Source organism: Amphiprion ocellaris, chromosome 14 (genome assembly GCF_022539595.1).
Source record: "Amphiprion ocellaris isolate individual 3 ecotype Okinawa chromosome 14, ASM2253959v1, whole genome shotgun sequence".
Classification (NCBI taxonomy): domain Eukaryota; kingdom Metazoa; phylum Chordata; class Actinopteri; family Pomacentridae; genus Amphiprion; species Amphiprion ocellaris.
The window spans coordinates 35,203,381-35,223,576 of NC_072779.1; the positions used below are offsets into that span (position 1 = coordinate 35,203,381).

The 20,196-nt window shown below is 39.8% G+C and overlaps 2 protein-coding genes and 1 long non-coding RNA gene across 7 annotated transcripts in view; 2 read left to right on the forward strand and 1 right to left on the reverse strand.

Annotated features, from left to right (window-relative positions):
- camk2a (calcium/calmodulin-dependent protein kinase II alpha) overlaps positions 1–3,663 on the forward strand; it is a 26,857-nt gene extending 23,194 nt beyond the window's left edge. The window contains exon 18 of the mRNA XM_023297216.3: positions 1–3,663. This exon is cut by the window's left edge and continues 1,561 nt beyond it. The gene's annotated coding sequence lies outside the window, so the exon portion shown is untranslated.
- Positions 3,664–8,136: 4,473 nt separating this feature from the next.
- On the forward strand, positions 8,137–14,276 carry rps14 (ribosomal protein S14). Its single transcript, XM_023274173.3, has 5 exons — positions 8,137–8,260; positions 11,352–11,506; positions 11,574–11,735; positions 13,162–13,238; positions 14,171–14,276. Exons 2-5 carry the CDS (start codon positions 11,358–11,360, stop codon positions 14,236–14,238), a joined length of 456 nt encoding a protein of 151 aa, XP_023129941.1. The 5' UTR covers positions 8,137–8,260; positions 11,352–11,357; the 3' UTR covers positions 14,239–14,276.
- A 37-nt stretch (positions 14,277–14,313) lies between these two features.
- LOC111571096 (uncharacterized) lies at positions 14,314–20,180 on the reverse strand. Of its 5 annotated transcripts, none has more exons than XR_008603993.1 (8): positions 18,784–20,180; positions 17,382–17,757; positions 17,103–17,191; positions 15,954–16,464; positions 15,512–15,711; positions 14,745–14,891; positions 14,549–14,646; positions 14,314–14,460 (listed from the first exon to the last, which is right to left on the reverse strand). It is a non-coding gene; the product is annotated as an uncharacterized LOC111571096 (long non-coding RNA). The 5 variants fall into 5 exon arrangements; XR_008603992.1 differs by having other exon boundaries at positions 17,382–17,774; XR_008603994.1 differs by having other exon boundaries at positions 17,382–17,575; positions 18,784–20,179.
- Between the last annotated feature and the right edge of the window lie 16 nt (positions 20,181–20,196).

Below are 20,196 nucleotides of genomic sequence, written 5' to 3' on the forward strand. Positions count from 1 at the left end.
ACACCCATTCCCAAAACACCACAGGAAGTCGGCCATTTTGAATTATGTGTCATATTTTGGACAATTTTGGACCAATTTTTGCACGTTTTCAAAAGGTGTCATGTCAAACAGGGTAATCCCAACAGAGCTGAAATTTGGCCAGGATGTACACCAGGCATGGGTGTTCTTATCAAAATGCTCCACAAAAGTCTGACGGTGTGGAAATAGCGGCCAGTGGAATATTGATGTTTTGCCATGAAAAAGGAAGTGCTGCATGTCTAGCCTGTAGATGCTGCAATCTGCCTCAGACTTTACATGTGTGATCAGAGTCCGGCCCTCATCACATCCATCAGCCGAAATACACTCTCAGTCGCAGCGCCACCTGGTGGACGTGCGTGGGATAGCCAAGCCGCAAGGATGCGAGGACCCGACCAACGCTACTTGCAGCTTTAATATTTATTTTCTTTTCTTTGGTTTTAACATTGAAATCTAAATCATTTATTTAATCTGGAATTATTCTGTGAAAAGCAGTGAACTGATGATTTTTAAAATAGTTTCTGACCTCAGTTCGTCTAGAACTAGACGCTCTAAATATAAAAGTTGTCTTCAGATGTTGTGATCTTGAGATGATTCAGCTTCTCTTGGACTCTTAGATTCTTTCTCTGTAATATTTAAATTGTACAAGTGATGAAGTTTGGACGCTCATCTCTCTGCTTCCATCGGAGCACCAGAAGCTTCCATCGCTGTCTGAGATCTTCCATGAACCCCCCTACCCTGTTCTAACGAGGAACCTTAATGAGGAACCTTAACAAGGAACCTTAACGAGCTGTCTGCCTGCACTTCATTGGAGAAGAAACTTTATTGTTCAGAGTTTACAGAGAGATTTGACAGAAGGCAGTTTACTGGAAGAGGAAGAAGTAAATAAAAATAAGGGAGCTCAGGAAAATAGAGGTTGTTTAGTTTTAGAATCCAAAACAAATTCAGTCATTTCAAACTTTAAATTTAGTAAAACGTGATAATTAACATGTGAATTCATTAAACTGACCTGTTTCTGGGGGACGAACAAACTGACTTGAACTTCAGAATTTTCGCATTAAAATGCCAAAAAAAAACTCGAGTGACGCTCAGACAGCCAATCAGAATCACCCGTCTGACCAGAGTCTGTCGAGATAAAGTACGGAGGCCCAGAAGTGACAATACTCATGGACAGTTTTTAATCAAAACAAAAACATCATCTGTGTATCGATTAAAATGACCGAAAACATTTGAAACCATCTGAACTTTTAATGCAGAAGCTGTTTTAGAGGTTTGTGTTTTGGCCAGTTTGTCCCCTCCGGGCCTCCGTACCGCTGATATCCGGCCTCCTGCTGTGTCAGGGTGTCGGCAGTGTGAAACCTCATATCTCCGCCAGGTTTTTGTTATTGTTGTTGTTTTTCGGAGCCTTAATGATCTAATAACTCAGAATTTAACCTTCAACATTAAAGCTGCATCTTGGATTGTGAAGTGAAATATTAACCTGCTCAGAGTCTCGGTGTTCCTTCAGGAGATATGAGGTTTTGTTTGGCTTTCGCTGGACTTCTGCAACTTCTTTTCTTCCTCTTCAGTATTTATTTCTGTACAGATTCTGTGATTTTACTGCATGCTGGACTTGACTTAATGTTTTGTGTTTTTCGGCTGCTTCGCGCTCCAACTCGGACTTGTTAGCATTGCTAGCGTCCCTCATTGGGAGCAGTGGTGTCTGCTAGCCGTGAGCTAACAAAACGCCAGCGCCGTGGACTTTGATATTCTGCAACTTTTGAGCCGTTGTGTTTGTCTCAGAGGCTTTAAGCAGCTTTTTATCGTCGGGAGAATGTAGAACTTTGTACAATCAGATTCTTACTATGACTTGGGATGTTATTACTCTGGATCTATCGTGTTTGTAAGTGGAAGCTTTGTAACGTTGGATCGGACTTGCTTGCATCGTGTGAATCCACTTTGTGCATTATGAGCTTTTTGACTTCTGTTAGTATGAGAAGTATTTTAGAGAGTGAACCGCTGAATGTGTCGCTTCACCGCTGCTTTTATTTACTCGACATCTTGGCACCGTTTGGCTTCCCGCTCAACAACACTCAGAGGCCAGGAGGCCGAACATCGAATGGCTTTAGCATTTTAGTACAGATGTTCTCGTAACCGGGGTCATTCCAGAACTGGAGGACGTGTTTGACAATAAACCTTCTCTTCTCCAGGTTTCTGCTCCATATTCATCAATAATAGGTATTGATTGGCTCAGCTTCCACATCAATGGTAGCATTTTTATTCCATGTTTTCTGTGTTGTTTGCTAACCCTACTCTAATCATAGTAACAGGGTTGCTAATCCATGCTAATGTTAGCTTTTTCTCAGCAGTAGAAGCTAGATATTTAGCTAGCTGTTACTGCTGACCAAGAGGACAAACTGACTGATGGAAAACAGTCCAAAGAATTAGTCTGATCCTGATAATATGAGCTGGAGTGAGTTCTGGTTCCGTTTAAAGTTCCGGTCTTTTGGCCTCCTCGTCTCTGAGCTGCAGCGTCGGGACTCCAGGGGGCGCTGTGAGTGAATGGCTGTTTTCTACCGTCGATAATCCATGTTTTCTAAACTCACTCTGACCTTCGACGACACTTGAAAGTATTTAGTGGAAATCTCTGGGGAAACGTTCCTGTGAATATCTGAGATGTCATTTTTTAGAACTTTTTTGGTGTTTATGCTTGAACCAGTAGATCTAAGACGTTCTACATCATGTTTGTTCCTGTGAAGCTCAGCGGCTTCTGTAGCGGACGACGCTAAAGACTCGGCAGGTCGGAAGTTTGTGTTCAGCAGCTTCACCTGCGGCTCTGAGCGCGCTCAGTACAGGATGCTTTTCTACCAACGGGACGGGAAACAGAAGGACGGACTTCCTGTCGCCTGCAGAAGGAGATCCTGTTAGCATAGTTAGCTGCAAACACAAGGAGGACCCGTTAGCATAGTTAGCTACTAACATTAGGAGGCTAATAATGCTAACATCATTGGTCCAGGACGGACTTCCTGTTGCCTGCAGGAGGACAACCAGTTAGCATAGCTAGCTGCTAACACTAGGAGGCTAATAATGCTAACATCATTGGTCCAGGACGGACTTCCTGTCACCTGCAGGAGGACAACCAGTTAGCATAGCTAGCTGCTAACACTAGGAGGACTTGTTAGCCTAGTTATCTGCTAACGCTAGGAGGCTAATAATGCTAATATCATTTGTCCAGGATGGACTTCCTGTTGCCTGCAGGAGGAGAACATGTTAGCATCGTTAGCTTCTACCACTAGGAGGACCTGTTAGCATAGCTAGCTGCTAACACCAGGAGAATTTGTTAGCATAGTTAACTGCTAACACTAGGAGAACCCGCTAGCATAGCTAGCTGCTAACACTAGGAGGACCCGTTAGCATAGCTAGCTGCTAACACTAGGAGGCTAACATGCTGTTTCCCGTCCAGCCGCTCTGCAGAACCAATAATCAGCGATCAATAATCGATACGGGGCTTTTCTACTCTGCTGTGGTGTTTCTGCTGCATGCTCGGTGTGGAAATGTGAGCGAGAGAGAGGCTTTCTAACGTCTTCTTTTGGACTGTTCAGTCGTTTTAATCTTCTTCTTCTTCGTGTTCAAAGTGTTTCTGTAAATAAACTGAGGTGGTCAAATGCTGCCGTCTGATTGGTCTGTTCTCACCTGCAGCTTCATTCAATCATCCAATTAGAAGGTTCCAGGAAACGTTGTTCAGATTAGAAGCAGCTTCCTTCAGATATGTATCTAGAACATCAGGACTTTTCGCAGGTTGAAACAGCAATGTTAGGATGCTTAAGGGTTCCTTAAGGGTTGTTTTTAGGTTAGTTAAAGGTTTATTTAAGGGTTGTTTTCAGGTTAATTAAGTGTTGTTTAAGGGTTGTTTTCAGGTTACTAAAGTTTTAATTAACTTTGTTTTCAGGTTAATTAAGGGTTGTTTAGGGGTTCTTTTTAGGTTAGTTAAAAGTTTGTTTAAGGGCTTTTTAAAGGTTGTTTAAGAGTTATTTATAGGTTGGTAAAGGATTATTTTCAGGTTGTTTAAGGATTATTTAAGGGTTTTTTCAAGGTTGTTTTCAGGTTGTTCAAGGGTTATTGAAGGTTTTTTAAGGGTTGTTTTCAGGTTGTTTAAGGGTTGCTTTAAGGTTGTTTAAGGGTCGTTTAAGGGTTGTTTTAGGTTAGTTAAGGGTTTTTTCAATGTTTTTTTCAGGTTTTTTAAGGGTTGTTTTGAATTATTTAAGGGTTGTTTAAGAGCTGTTTTCAGGTTATTTAAGGGTTATTTTCAGGTTGTTTAAGGTTTAGTTAAGGGTTTTTTCAAGGTTGTTTTCAGGTTCTTTAAGTGTTATTTTCCAGTTATTTAAGGACTGTTTTCAGGTTATTTAAGGGTTGTTTTCAGGTTGTTTAAGAGTTATTTAAGGATTGTTTTCAGGTTATTTAAGGGTTGTTTTCAGGTTGTTTAAGAGTTATTTAATGGTTGTTTTTAAGTTTGTTAAAGGTTTATTTAAGAGTTGTTTTCTTGTTGTTTAAGAGTTGTTTTAAAGTCATTTAAGGGTTGTTTGAGGGTTTTTTTCCAAGTTGTTTAAGGGTTGTTGTAAGATTGTTTAAGGGTCGTTTAAGGGTTGTTTTTAGGTTAGTTAAAGGTTTGTATAAGGGTTGTTTTCAGGTTGTTTAAGGGTTGTTTTATGGTTATTTAAGGGTCGTTTAAAGGGTTGTTTAAGAGTTTTTAAGGGTTGTTTTTAGGTTGTTTAAGGCTTATTTAAGAGTTATTTTAAAAACCCTTAAACAAACTTTAACCTGGTTAAACAGGAAGAGGCTCCACTTGGTGGAACAACCAGGAACTACAGCTGATCTACATTTACTGACATCAGTGGAGAGAAAACAGGTTTACTGCAGTACATCCTACTATCTAGCACTACATTTACACTCTAATATTACATTTTTCTTCTAATACTACATTTTTCCTCTAGTACTACATTTATCCTCTAGTAGTACATTTTTCCTCTAATACTACATATACCCTCTAGTACTACATTTACCCTCTAGTACTACATTTTTCCTGTCACCACTTTCGTGCTCTGAAAATAAAGTAAAATTTGAAATCAGTAAAATAAAAATAAAATCATATTGGAATTTTTAAAAAGACAATAAAATGAAAAAATACAGAAAATTAAGGAATAAACACTAACATAAAACCAATATATAATCACTTATTCTTCAGAGTTGGGACAATATGGGTTTTAAAAATCATTCTTAAAATCCACACTATATTATTTAGAGTTATATTTATTTCTGTAAAGAAAAGTCTTAGCTATTTAACCATGTAAAGGAACAGGTTCTAAATAAAAACTATTTTTTGAAAAATAAACATGTTTCCCTTTTCAACTTGATTTGTGTCAACTCCATCAGACACACTAAGAAGTTTACAAGTTTAATTCTTCTAGTCCAACAAGAATCTAAAATTCTGAATTATGTTGTAATAGGGTTTAGTTACTCTGATATGTAATAAAATACATCATGTAAACTTCAGTTATGATTTCACACTATTCTGAAAAGTCAGATTTCTAGATATCTTCATTTTCAAACTCCACTTTTAATTTTAATATAAAAAACAATTCCTTAAATAATGAAAACATAAGAGGATGTAGATCAGATGGTCCTTTATTACATGAACAACATAAACTGAAGAAAGAATGAACATTTTCCTTCAAAAATTAACAAACCCTTCATCTGATGGTGTTGGCGAGGAACTGACGGCGTCGAGAGAAATTGAATATAGACTAATATTTATAAACAAGTTCCAGTATAATTCCATGAATAAAAGAAATGTTCCATTTTTCTGACATTAGAATTTGCGTTTTATATATACATAGATGTGGGTCCATCTACAGAGGCTGCCATCTGATGTAATATTCAGTTTCACAACCAGATGCTGTGAAAATCTACACAGAATTTTTGGGTTGTTTTTTTTTTTACTAAATATATAAATGTTGAGAAAGTGGCACAATATAAGTAGACCAAAGCCTGAACATGCTCTATAAGTTAGAAGTGTAGGTTATACAGTAAGGTTAAATAATGTAATTCATGCTATATACAGTCATGGAAAACATGATTAGACCAGCCTTGTTTTCTTGTTTTCTTCAGTTTCTTGTTCATTTTAATGCCTGGTACCACTAAAGGTCCATTAGTTTGGACAAATATAATGATAACAACAAAAATATCTGATAAGAGTTTAATTTCAGAGCTGATATCAGACATTTTCCATGGTTTTCTAGATAATAAAGAGTAACCAGCTTTCCTCTGCCTTTCCTTGATGAAGGGCTTCTTCCTGCTCTGTGTGACTTCAGACCAGCTTCAAGAAGTCGCTTTCCAACTGTCCTTGTCCAACAAGTCCCATTTCTCCACAGTGTCCACTCATTTTTAAGGTCCCTGGAGGTCTGAGGACGATTCCTGACAGGAATGGATGAGTGACGGTCATCTGGTGGGTAGAAAGACGTTTCCTGACCAGCTAGCAGTTTGGTAGAACCATGCTGGGCTTATTTTTTCTTGGTGGAATGAACGGCTGTCTTGGAGATCTTCAGTTTTTTTGGCTACCTGTCTCTCATTCATGATGGCTGCCTTTGTGGCTTCACATAATTCTTTAGTTATAGGCGTTATGTGAGAGCTGACAACTTCTGAGTTGTGCTACGGCTTGAATGTCAGCAGGAAACCACTGTAGACCTTTGCATGTGCTGCTGATGACATGAAATGTCCTCTTTTAGACCCTGGAATACTATGAAGCTGAAGCAGGTCAGATAGGATATAAAGTATGATGGAATCAGCTGCATTTAAAGTCGTGTTCATTGTATTGTTCAGGTAAAATACCTTTAGTGGTACCAGGCATTAAAATGAACAAGAAATTGAAGAAAACAAGGGTTGTCTGATTATTTTATCCATGACTGTATGTACTTCTATGTCTAAATAAAACCCTGAAATAACATTTGAATCCTTTACAAAGTTCACAAATAATATTATATTAGCACAATAAGAGGTTATAGGTGGATTTGTCAACTCCATCATCTTACACGTCAATTCCGTAAGACAAGGAATCTGACGGAGTTGACATCTGATGGAGTTGACATAAGGGCAAGTATTTTCCCTCCAAAACATGTATTGTACACTGCAGCTAGCTGGTTTTTCCTCAGTTGCTAGTTCTCTCAATAACTTCACTAAAACGCTTAAATTCAACCCACTCTGGTTTAAAAAAAATTTAAAATAATTGAAAGATGGTGTTGACATGGTCCAGCTGTGACCATAGGAATATTGACATTGTTTGTCTAAAATATCAAAACGTTTAAAACTTTCTAGAGTGTGTGTGATAATGTTGCATTCAGTATAGCCAGGAAGACAAAAAGAGGTCTTCAGGGATATGCTGACCATGCTATTGCCTGATTTAATGATGTTTATGAAAAAATCTGACAGAGTTGACTGAAACTGAGGACACAACTTTGATAGGCAGCTTGTTATAGAAAATATTGTTTGATGTTCAATTCATGCATTGCTTTACATATTTATAACCCTTCTATTTAATTTGATGTATATGTATTCACAATTTTAGAGTTTTTAAATGTTTTTTGGGAAGATCACTCTTGTGAAATGTAGCTGAGGACAAATATAATAACATGGACCGTCTACAGATAGACCATACAATTAAATTAAATTTCCCAAACAAGAATAAAATGATTGCAAAAAAATAACGATGGTAAACACAGTTCCTTTAGATTTAACTTTGTAAGTATAACAATCATGATGAATTTCTTGATTTTTAATGTAAGTTAGACTTTTCTATGTAGGACATGTTTTGTCCCAACTCTTAAGAATGAGTGATATACATATAACATTATATATAACATTTTTTTTTTAAATTTTCTTTATTAATTTTACATATAATAAATAATAAAGAAAATGTAAATCAAATAATAAAAACATTATAACAATAAAACTAAACAGTTTTAAGTCGAATTAAGTATTAAAAAGTCAGATAGAATCCAATAATAAAATTAATCCTTAAACAAGTTAAATGAGCTTAAATAAGAAATAAAAATAATCTAAATATAAACTGTGATCCAGTGACGCTGTTTCCGGTACTGGCCACGTGGCGGCAGCACTTCTTCTTCTTCGTCGGCTTTTTTTCCCCTCCTTCTTCTGCCCCGGAAGCGGAAGTTCCTTCCTTTCTTGTTTCTGCCCGCTAAAGAGACGCTCACAGGTGAGTTCGGTCTGAGTTTAATCCGCCTTAAATCTGTTTTCCAGGTGACCATCTGCTCTTCTTACCTGTGAGTTCTGACTCTGAGACGCTGTTTCATGCTGATGTGTTTAAAATTATTTCTCTGTTCGGACGTTAATGTCGGTTTTTAGACGTTTTTCTCATTCGTTCAGCCGCCGCCATCTTAGCTCCGATCGGAGAGTCCGGGAGGGAAAAGTGTTTATTTATGCAGTAAAACCACTTTTATTTTTGCAATAAAACCCACCTAAACGCGTCACTGAGGTGTGTGTGCAGTCTGATGTGAATCTGCAGGTAAAAAGTTCAGGAAAAGAGTCGGTAGTGCGTAGAAGCTAACACGCTAATGTTAACATCACGGTAGCTCTTTCTCCGTTAACGTTTTAAATCCTCCGGTTTGTGTTCAGACTCCGAACTTCTTCAGGTTCACTCCACGGACTCAGGAACGCGTCTTTTACCGGCGGTACCGGGTTTGAACCGGTTATTCTTTCGTGTGTGACCAGTCAGAGCCTCTGGTTCCAGGACCCACGTTTCTGGACGAGGCGTTAAAAAGGACAATTATGGGCTCTTTAAGGGTTGTTTTTAGGATAGTTAAGGGTTATTTTCAGGTTAGTTAGAGGTTTATGTAAGGGTTGTTTTCAGGTTAGTTGAAGGTTTGTGTTCAGGTTAGTTAGGGGTTTGTTTTAGGGTGATTCTTTTAGGTTTGGGTTGGGTTGTTTAAGGTTTGGCAGCTGCATCTTCACATCAGATCAATCCTCTGATTATCGGTTTCGTCTCAGCCAATAGATAAAACGACTCGTTCTGATCTGAGCTCAGTTTGAGGCTCTGGTTCGGTTTCATCGTCCTGTTGAAGTTTCAGAGCTTCTGACTTTATTAACGAGCAGAATGTTTCCTATCAGAGCTGATCGATCGTGTATCAATAAGTCCAGCTGGATGAAGGATGACGGTCAGAGATTCATCCAGGAAACATCCAGAATTAAAACCATCCAGCTTTTATTCTTTAAACTCAAACCAGTCATCAGTCTAAAGCGTCTCAAACTGGGTCAGTTTTTTCCTTCTGAACGCTTTAATGAAACAATTTATTAAGACTGAATAGATGTTAGAATAATAAAATTACTGTTAATATGCTAAACGTTGTGGTGTTTTCTAGTTAAATCATTCATGTTTTCTGCATTTTGCTCCTTTATGTTGTAAAAAGACATTGTGAATTATCTAAGTGCAAGTTTATTCTGCTGATAATCAGAGGGTGGGGTGGATAGTGCTGGAGACAGAAGGCAGGAGAGAGAGAAGCCCGGCTGCATCTGAGCTGAAATAACCCAGTTTTAAAGTGATTTCTTCATATCAGCCTGTCGGATTAAAAAAAGGCTGATGCCGATATACGTCAAATTTCCAAATATTGCGACCGATAATCCGTCGATCTCTGGTTATTTCAGTGGTGTTTTCTGGTTATTTAAGGTTTGTTTCAGGGTGTTTGTTTAGGTTGTTTAAAGGATAGTTAAGCCTTATTCATGGGCTGTTTTTTTAGAATATTTAATGGTAGTTTTCAGGTTAGTTAATGGTTATTTAAGGGTGTTTTTAAAGGTTGTTTAAGGGTTGCTTTTTGTTTGGTTAAAGGTTTATATAAAGATTGTTTTCAGGTGAGTTAAGGGTTTGTTTCAAGGCTTTTTTAAGGTTTTTTTTAAAACTGTTTTCTGGTTAATGGTTTATATCAGTTTTTTTTGGGTTATTTGCTTATAATTTAAGGATGTTTTTGATAAATGTTCAAGGGTTTTTTGTTATTTTAGGTTAGTTAAAGGTTTATGTAAGGATTTTAAGGGGTGTTTTCTGGTTATTTAGTCTTAGATTCAGTGTGTTTTTTTTAGGTTTAAAGGTTTTTCTAGGACTTTTTAAAAAGGTTTTTAAGGGTTGTTTTTGAGTTGTTTTCGGGTCATTTAAGAGTTTGTTTAATAGTTTTTTGTTTCCCTCAGGTGAGTTAAGGGTTTCTTTAAATGTAGTTTTCAAGTTTCTTAAAGGGTTTTTTAAAGGTTGTTTTCAGGTTGTTGTTTTTTTTTTAAATTGTGTGTTAAAATCTGACCGTTTTGCACTCTGACTGCAGCAGAAGATGGTTCCCTGTAAAGTAGTGCTGGGCGATATAACGATGCATATCGTGAGAACGATAGAAAAGTGTCTATCGTGCCATTTCTTTTCTATCGTTTCTAACCTAATTGTATCAATTATTACAGCACATTTATCATTAAATAGCCTGCGATGATTGTACTAGTGTTTTCTTGTCACTATGCATACTCTAAGTTTATATACGTGAAAATAAAGAATAAAAAAGCAATTTTTCGCAAAGAAACTCCGTGTTGTGGTTTTTGCGACATGACGCTGCTTTATGTTCTTTGATTCTCACGTGGGTTTGTGACATGTTTTACGTTACTTAACTCAAGAGTGCTGAGCGATGGACGCGCAACAGGTAGGGCTGACCTGAATACCAGTTTCTGGGGCTCTGGATATTCGGTCTCCCCATTAACGCCTGGGGGGGGGGGATTTGATGGACGGACAGAGGAATGACTTGAAAATTCGGTTCGGTCCGTGAGGTCAGAGGCGGTGAGCTAACGGAGGAAAGAGCCGAATTTTCGGCTCGGTTCGTAACGCCCGGTGGGGGTGGAGGTAGGAGGGGGCGAATATTCGGATCTCAAAATTAGTATCCGCATACCATCATGGGGACCGAATATTCGGGTCCAGCCCTAGCAACAGGTTAAAGTTTCATGGAGAAAAGTAAGCAATTAAGTTTTTGTCAAACTTTTCAGACAATAACTGAAAACATACTTTGTTGTGGTATATCGTCATATATATCGTTATCATGATATAAAATAATCCATATCGTGATATGATTTTTTCCATATCACCCAGCACTACTGTAAAGGGAAGGTGAAGGACATTATTTAAGGGTTATTTGTTTTTTTTAAGGGTTTTGTTGCTAACATCTGACGGTTCCTGCAGCAGAAGATGACTCCTCGTAAAGGGAAGGAGGTTATTTAAGGGTTTTTTAATGGTTGTTTAAGGGTTTTTTGCTAACATCTGACGGTTCTTGCAGCAGAAGATGGCTCCTCGTAAAGGGAAGGAGAAGAAGGAGGAGCAGGTCATCAGTCTGGGTCCTCAGGTGGCTGAAGGAGAGAACGTCTTCGGAGTTTGCCACATCTTCGCCTCTTTCAACGACACCTTCGTCCACGTCACTGACCTGTCCGGGAAGTACGTCTCTGTCCCGCTGCACGTCCCCCGCCTCGCTCCCATTGGTCTAACCGCTGTCTGTTTCCAGGGAGACCATCTGCCGTGTGACCGGAGGGATGAAGGTGAAGGCGGACCGAGACGAGTCGTCTCCGTACGCCGCCATGCTGGCCGCTCAGGACGTCGCTCAGCGTTGCAAAGAGCTGGGAATCACAGCGCTGCACATCAAGCTGAGGGCCACCGGGGGCAACAGGTACCCGTCTGTCTGCCATCCGGTATCGGGTTCTGATGACAACATAGTTCATGGATCAGAAATTTCTGATCCAACATGCGGAGATTTCTGATCCATATCTGTTCTTTAATGTTTTCTGCTGAAATGATTCCACAGTGATTCTCTGCTGGCTCCTCTGATAGCTGGATGCAAACGCCTCCTTTCAGGAACTCCATTCCTCAGTTTGCATCCGGCTATCAGGCGAGCATCGAGCAGCTGTGGATAACCAGCTTCTCATCACAACATGTCAAATGTCTGCATGTATGTTCCAAAAGGTAACCTGAGGTAACTAGTATAAGGTCAGAAAACAGGAAATCTTCTTAACAGGAAAAATCCCATCCTGAAAACAAATATGCATCCAACAGATGTTTTTCCTGCATGTAAATGAACCGTATCTGAAAATCGTCTGCATGGTGGACGGTCACTAGAGGGCGCTACATTCTCACCACAGCTTTGCCAGCTTGACAGTCCAGTTGCAAACTTTCTCTTTTCTTTCAAAAACACTTCAGCTAAAAGTATTTCTGACAGCCAGATCGCTGCACGCTGCATCCAATCTGCACAAAGTAGAAGTCCAGTCTATTTGATGAGCTGCAGGTAAACACACCGGATCACAGCTGGAAACGCACTGCATATGCTGGTCCAGTTGCGGTGCGTTTCCAGCTGTGATCCGGTGCCCTGTATTTACTTGGTATCGGATCGACACCAAATCTTGCAGAATCGCACCACTAGTGACACGCTGGAGATCCAGCCTGTCATGTGACAGTGTTCTGGAGCTAGTGACCGCCCAACATGCCTGTGATTTTGAGATGCATCGTTTACATGTGGGAAAAACACATCTAGTGGACAGGAGGCTTTAGGGTTTCAAAGTGATTCAGTATTTATTAAATCCAAGACAGATCTACATAGAGGGTAAACTTCTCTAACCCGACCCCTCTCCAAGTAAAATACAAAGAGCTGCTTCATCTGATCAGCATAAACTAAGTATACTGGCTCTGTAGCATCAAAACAAGATCATACTTACCTGTAGAGAGGAGTTTATTACAGCTAACAGAGCTCTGGTATCAGAATAGTATCGGGATCAGCAGATATCCAAATTCAGGGATCGAATCATAAGTAAAAAACTCTGGATCAGCACATCCCTACTCTGTATGTTTACCTGTCTGTCTGCTCACCTGTCTTTTTGATGTTGTATTTACGTTAAGAGTTGTTGTCAGGTGAATGGTGGCATTAGCAGGACATTTATCTGTCCAGGTAACTGACTGTGTGTGTGTGTGTGTGTGTGTGTGTGTGTGTGTGTGTGTGTGTGTGTGTGTGTGTGTGTGTGTGTGTGTGTGTGTGTGTGTGTGTGTGTGTGTGTGTGTGTGTGTGTGTGTGTGTGTGTGTGTGTGTGTGTGTGTGTGTTTTGCAGGACGAAGACTCCTGGTCCTGGAGCTCAGTCTGCTCTCAGAGCTTTGGCTCGATCTGGGATGAAGATCGGACGCATCGGTAGGTGGACGTCCTGCAGAGCTTCAATAGAAGAACATCGTTTATGGATCATTTCCAACGTCCAGGAAACATAAAACAAACGTAGATAGAACCAGTTTAACCATCATGTTTGGTCTGATCACAGCTGGAGGATAGTTAAGATCCAATCACAGTCAATGCAGGATCAATAGTCTGCTCTGAGTCACAACATTCTAGATCTGGAATCTCAGCTCCTGTTAGCATGTTTCAGAGTCTGTTCTACTGACAGGATGAAAGACTGAAGGATCCAGAGTGAAAGGACTCGTCAGGTTCTAATGGTTTCATTCTGTTTTCTGTGAGGCCTTCAGACCAGCAGCAGGTTTTAGGAAGGAAACCATTTAATGTTGTCAAATGTTTGCTCTTGAATCTGACACAACTTTAGGTTTGAAAGTGACAAACATCAGTTTAATTGTCTGAGTTCCAAAACAAAACCTGGAAAACCACAAAATGATGAAAACACTAAACATGAAGTGTGTAGCGGCTGTAACGTCTAAATGTCTGTAGAACAAGGAGACGTGTTGGTTTTTACTGTAAAATGCAAGAAAAGACGTCAGAGTAGCTAATGTCCCAACGAGGACATTAAAAGACAATTTCCAGTTTCTCTGGTTTCCATCAGAGTCCTGCTGACAGAAGACGTCCGAGTCTCTCATTCAGGTTCTAGTTCCAGAGCTGCAGGATTGTAGATCAAAAAACGTTTAATCTGTGAAACTGCAGATATCTGAGACATTTTCATCCTGATGATTTATAAGAACATTTAATATTTAAACCGGTCAGTTCCTAAAAGCTGCAGCATTTAGAGTCTAAAGTAGAAAACTGGGGAAGCTCAAAGCTTTTGTTCATGAAATGAAGAATCTGACCAAACTGTGGTGTTTTTCTGTGAACGTCTGGATCTGATGGTGTGTTTCTCCTTTCAGAGGACGTCACTCCCATCCCGTCAGACTCCACCAGGAGGAAGGGCGGTCGCCGTGGTCGCCGTCTGTAAACTGTAACACAGATGTGATGAATAAAATGTTAAACTCACCACTGAGTCCGAGTCTCTGTTCACCTGGATACAGCTGATCAATATGTCTGATTACCTATATCTGTTCACTCTATATCTGAGGTCCCAGTCGCTGTGGTTTCCATACTTCAGCCTCACCTTGTCAGTCTCTATCTTTGCGGCTGTGCACTCACAGGAGCTGCCACCTGGCAGCGTCCTGTCGCTCTGTAGGACAGAACCACAGAATGAAAACAGGATATTGTGCAGTGAAACTGTGAAACTGTCAACCTGACTTCCAGAACTGAGAACTCACGTCGTCGGACGTCATGTTGCGGTAGTACCAGGTGTAGGGCGTCCTGTTGTGGATGCTGTGTGCGATCCCCATGGCTCCGGATATACAGGAAACAGCAGCTGTCAGGAGAAATCATTCATTCACCGATGAAGATGGAAAACTGTCATATTTAGAGTTTCTGTGATTCGCACTAGACTGGTCAAAAGTTTAGACACACCTTCTCATTTAATGGTTTTTCTTTGCCAAAACTTTTTCTGTTTGTGCAGAGTGGATCCAGCTACTGAAGGACTGCTGAGTACTTCCTGGCTTTCTGGCAGCAGCTGGACCCTTCCTTGCTGAGAATCTGGATCTTCAGGTTGGTTTCCTGCGTTAGGTTCTTTGTTTTAGTCATTTCTGTCTCTGAAGAACTTTTCAAATGTTCTGCTTTATATAAACATGAAGCACGCCAACAAAAACTCTGATGTATTTTTATGGAATCAATCAGTTTGAAGTTTTTGACTTAGCTTTTTTAGGATATCTTTAGTATGTTGGCTGTGATTGGACTGAAACAAAATACACTGACAGTAACTAAAGAAATTATAACTATATTAACTGATGTAACCACAGAAACTAAAGTAATTATGACTATATTAACTAATGTAACTACAGAAACTAAAGTAAATATAACAATATTAACTCATGTATCTACAGTAACTAAAGTAATTATGATTATATTAACTAATGTAACTACAGAAACTAAAGTAAATATAACAATATTAACTCATGTATCTACAGTAACTAAAGTAATTATGATTATATTAACTAATGTAACTACAGTAACTAAAGTAATTATATTAACTAATGTAACTACAGTTACTAAAGTACTTACAGCTATATTAAATAATTGATCTACAGTAACTAAAGTAATTTGTTGTGAAGCACGAGGATATGGGATCCTGGAATCAGTCATTCATAGGGGCTGACTGTGATCGCATAGCAACTTACCAAGTGCCAGACTTGTTAAGAGGAAAGCTGCCGTTAACAGACGTGACTGGTAATTAATTTAACCACTACTCAGATTAATTATCAGAGGACACAGGTCTGGATGAAGGCAGTGAGCAGCTAGGAGAATTTCCTCGCTGACCAGCTTCATCATTCCTCAGAATCCCACCTGGGTTAGACCCTCTGGGCTGCAGGAACCGGACCTGTTAGATGGAGAGCTGGTCCAGTAATTCTCTGACAATCAATTAATTTTGGTTGATTTAGGAGGATTACTGCAATAACCTTTGGGTTTTAACAAATTATAACTATATTAACTAATGTAAGTACAGTAAATAAAGTAATTTTAATGATAACTAATTTAACTAATCTAAGTACAGTTACTGTAACTGTTTTTACCAGATTGTGAACAATAGAATGAAGTGAATAATAGAATACAGTGACTCACTGTGTCCAGCTGTCTGTTCGGTCCTGCAGCCTCCTTCAACTCTCAGCGTCTCTTCTGGACTTCCTCCTCTTCCTGATAAAGTTTATGTCAACAGCCAATCAGAGAGCAGCACCGTGATGTCACAGCAGCTGTCAGTAGCTGCAGGAAGGGAGGTTCAGGGGTAAACAGTTCATTCAGACCCACGTGGTTTAAAGGAAAGCAGCCTCTGCAGCACATGCTTTACTAGAAGCTGCTGCTGCTGCTGCTGGGATTAATGCGACTGCAGCAGCAGAAAAGGAACAAACCTGATTTAACCGATTTATGATCCGACAAGAAAACACAGATGCAGAATTCAGGGCAGGTTGTCATAATAAGTGAAATTATGACAATAAATAAATAATAATAATAATGGTAATATTAAACAATAATAAAGTGGGAACTGAAAGAAGTCATTTTAAGGCTCCAAGTTCTTCCTGGAAATGAATCACAGCTCTGGAAAGCTGCTGGAAAACTCCTGAAATCCAAACAGGTGCTGTAAACAAGAGGAAAACAACACTAAACAACAGGTATAGAATCATAAACAACAGTAAACAATAGGTTAACAACACTAAACAACAGGTATAGAACCGTAAACAACAGGAAAACAACATTAAACAACAGGTATAGAACCGTAAACAACAGTAAACAACAGGTATAGAACAGTAAACAACAGATAAACAACACTAAACAACAGGTATAGAACACTAAGCAACAGTAAACAACAGGTATAGAACTGTAAACAACAGGTAAACAACAGCTTTCTCAGGTGTTGGTATTGACACAGGAGTGTTGAAATTTCACTCTTAGTACTTGGAAGTGTGTGTGTGTGTGTGTGTGTGTCTGTGTGTGTGTCTGTGTCTGTGTGCGTGTGTGTGTGTGTCTGTGTGCGTGCCTGTGCGTGTGTCTGTGTGCGTGTGCCTGTGTGCGTGTGTGTCTGTGTGCGTGTGCCTGTGTGCGTGTGTGTCTGTGTGCGTGTGCCTGTGTGCGTGTGTGTCTGTGTGCGTGCCTGTGTGTGTGTGTCTGTGTGTGCGTGCCTGTGTGCGTGTGTATGTGCGTGTGTGTGTGTGTCTGTGTGTGCGTGCGTGTGTGTGTGATTGTGATTGTGTCACTGAGGCTGTGGCATCATCCTACCTTCTCAGCTTTCCAGGTGAGAGTCGAGCAGCAGCACGGTGGAGGAGCAGAAGCAGTGATGAGGAGTTCTGTATGGAGGCCCGAAGGTGCTGTAGAGGAACGAGCAGGACTTTGCCAAAGGACCTTTGAGTGACTTCTGTTTTCTTTATTATTGGGACTTTCAGTGTACCTTTTAACCATGGGACTTCTGTTTTATTTTATTTGTTTTTATCTTAGTTTTAGCAACAAAACATATTTTAAATCACACTAAACTTATTGCTGGTATACTTTAAATCTTACCTAGTGGGACAGTTATGTGTGGGTATCTGGAACTGGAACTCCAGTATGGACATTGCTCCTCTCCTCTGGGTGTCCACGCTGCTCCTCTGTTGACAAAGCTGTGGTGAGGAGTCCTCCTGCTGATCTCTGGTGGAGGTGGGGAAGCTGTCCTCTTGAAGTCCTCTGTGGTCCAGTGTGTCCTTTCACACTGGAAGCTGTGTTGGTGGTGAGACGGATGTTGTGTGGTTCAGACCAGCAGGAGTTCAGGATGTCTTGTGATGGAACTCTCTGATGAGGTTCCAGTCTCCTAGCTGGTTATCATGGTGCAGGCTCACTGGGAAAAGACTGGACAGCTTTTTTCTGATTGGAATAGATCTTGGTGATGTCGTCAGTGAGGCTGGAGGCAACAGAGTTCTGTGAACAGTTGGTGTTGTGTTGTCTTTTGACTTGTCTTAACTTTTTTTTTTTAACCCTCCTGTTGTCCTGATTTACAGACACCAAAAAATATTGTTTCCTTGTCTGAAAAAAAATCGAAAAATTCAGCAAAAAAATTCTCCAAATTACTGAAAATTTGCAAAACCTTCAGGAAGAAAATTCCGATAATTCCTTAAAAGTTTTCCTTAAAAGTTTTATTTTTTAAAAAATTCCCCAAATTTGTCAAGAAAATTCTTGAAAATATTTTCAAAAAATTAGTAAAAATCTTTCAAAAAAATCTTAAAAATATCTAAAGTGATTCCATATATATCAGTAAACCTTCAGAGATTTTCTTTAAGAACATTCACATAAAAATCAACCAAAACCCAGTGAAATTTGCTGGATTTTGGTTGATTTTTTGTGAATGTTCTTAAGAAACATTTTTAACATCTTTTTTTCCTCCAAAAAATGTTCAAAGATTTCCCAAAAATTTTGAAAATGTGGACATCAGAAGTTTCACTGTGAAAATTTTTTTTTTCCACATTTTTAAACTTTAAACCGGATCAATTGTGACCCGCAGGACGACAGGAGGGTTAAAGTAAAAATAAAAAAGCAAATATATGACATGAAAAATTCTTACAAAAATAATCGTAAAATTGAGAAACTACGTTGTCTAAAATGCAGCTGCCATTGCAGACACCAACTATTTACAAATTTACATGGAGGGTCAGATTCTCAGAAAAACAACAGTAACTCTAAGTATTGGGAGAGCGAATCATGTCCCTACTTCTACCTGGTCCTGCACTGGCCTATCCTTACTCTTCTATTTTAGGCCTATTCTTCTCTTATTTCCTTAAAAACAAAAATACAAACTAATATTTAACCTCCCCATGTTCACAGCCACTTACAGCAAACTTCAAACACGGATGGCATCAGCTTCTTTGGGTCTACAGTTCCACAGACCTCCAACACACAGTGACAATAACTGGGTTTTCAAAAGGATCCTTACCTCAGTACAGTCTGGAATGAGTCCACTGGTGTGTCCTTGGTCTGGGAAGAGTCTCCTCTGAAGTATGCTGCCTTCGGGTCACGGCATCATAGTGTTGAAGAAATTAGTCCTTGCTAGTCTGCCTGCTGTAGTGGGGTGTTTAGTGGTTTTCTGGTTTACGGTGGGCTGAACAACACAGAGCATGAGTCTGTGAAGGTAAAAAGATCAGAACATCTGGAGAGTTACACAATTTATAGGGATGTCAGAGGGTGGATCAGAGGGTGGGGAGGGGGCTGTAGGTAAATATAAGGGTCAATGGAGGGAAAGACAGAGAGAACAAAGAGAAATTCAGTCAAAGGATCTGAAAAACAGCTACAAATGGAAAACGTGAGACAGCTAAAGGTGAGGAGGAGGTCTGACAGGAAAAAATAAGAAAGATAAAATAACTGGAGGAGGTGACTCTGGTACCAACAGGTGTGCTAGTTTCTTCATCAGGAGCTGACAGTTGTTTGTGTTGTTGTTTGTTTCTGGTGTTTGTGTTGTTTTTATTTGTCGTCTTATTTGTATTTGTTTTGTTTTGAATTGTTATTTGTGTTGTTTTCGGTTGTGTTGTTTGTCATTTGTGTTGTGTTTTGTTTGCTTGTGTTGTTTGTGTGTTTGTGTTGTATTATTGTTCATGTGTTGTGTTGTATTGTCGTGTTGTGAGTCAGCGTGGTTCTTCCTTCCTTCCCGCTGACATCAGTTATTGATCATGAATTGATCAGAACGATCCTTCAGTCAGCAGCGTCCAATCAGATCGATGGAAGATCTTTGGTTGCTAGGAGACGATGACGCCTTCTGATTGGTAATTGATCACTAACAGGCTCCGCCTCTCCCCCAGATGGCTCCTCCCCCCATCCCAAAACCTCGAGCTGCGGGACAGTCAGAGCTCCACCTCCTCTCTGGACAGGTGAGTTCACCTTTAGACTGACCACACACACACACACACACACACACACACACACACACACACTGAAAACAGGAGTGTGTAGCTGCAGTCTGAGCTTTGAGCAGCAGGGGGCAGCAGCTGACTAAAGTCACACAACCAGTCTGACATTTATACTCTCTCTCTCTTTCTCTCTGAGTGTGTGTGTGTGTGTGTGTGTGTGTGTGTGTGTGTGTGTGTGTGTGTGTGTGTGTGTGTGTGTGTGTGTGTGTGTCCTTTACCTCCCATCATGCAGCTGGGGCCAGAGGACTGTGGATAACAGCAGCGTGTCACGCCAAGGTTTGTTGTAAAAGATAAAAATCAAAATACTACAGTACCTGTAAATAGAGATCTGTAAATACACACATGGACAAAATAGTTGGTCCCCCTCAGTTAATGAAAGGAAAACCCACAATGGTCACAGAAATAATTTGAATCTGACAAAAGTAGTAATAAATAAAAATCCTATG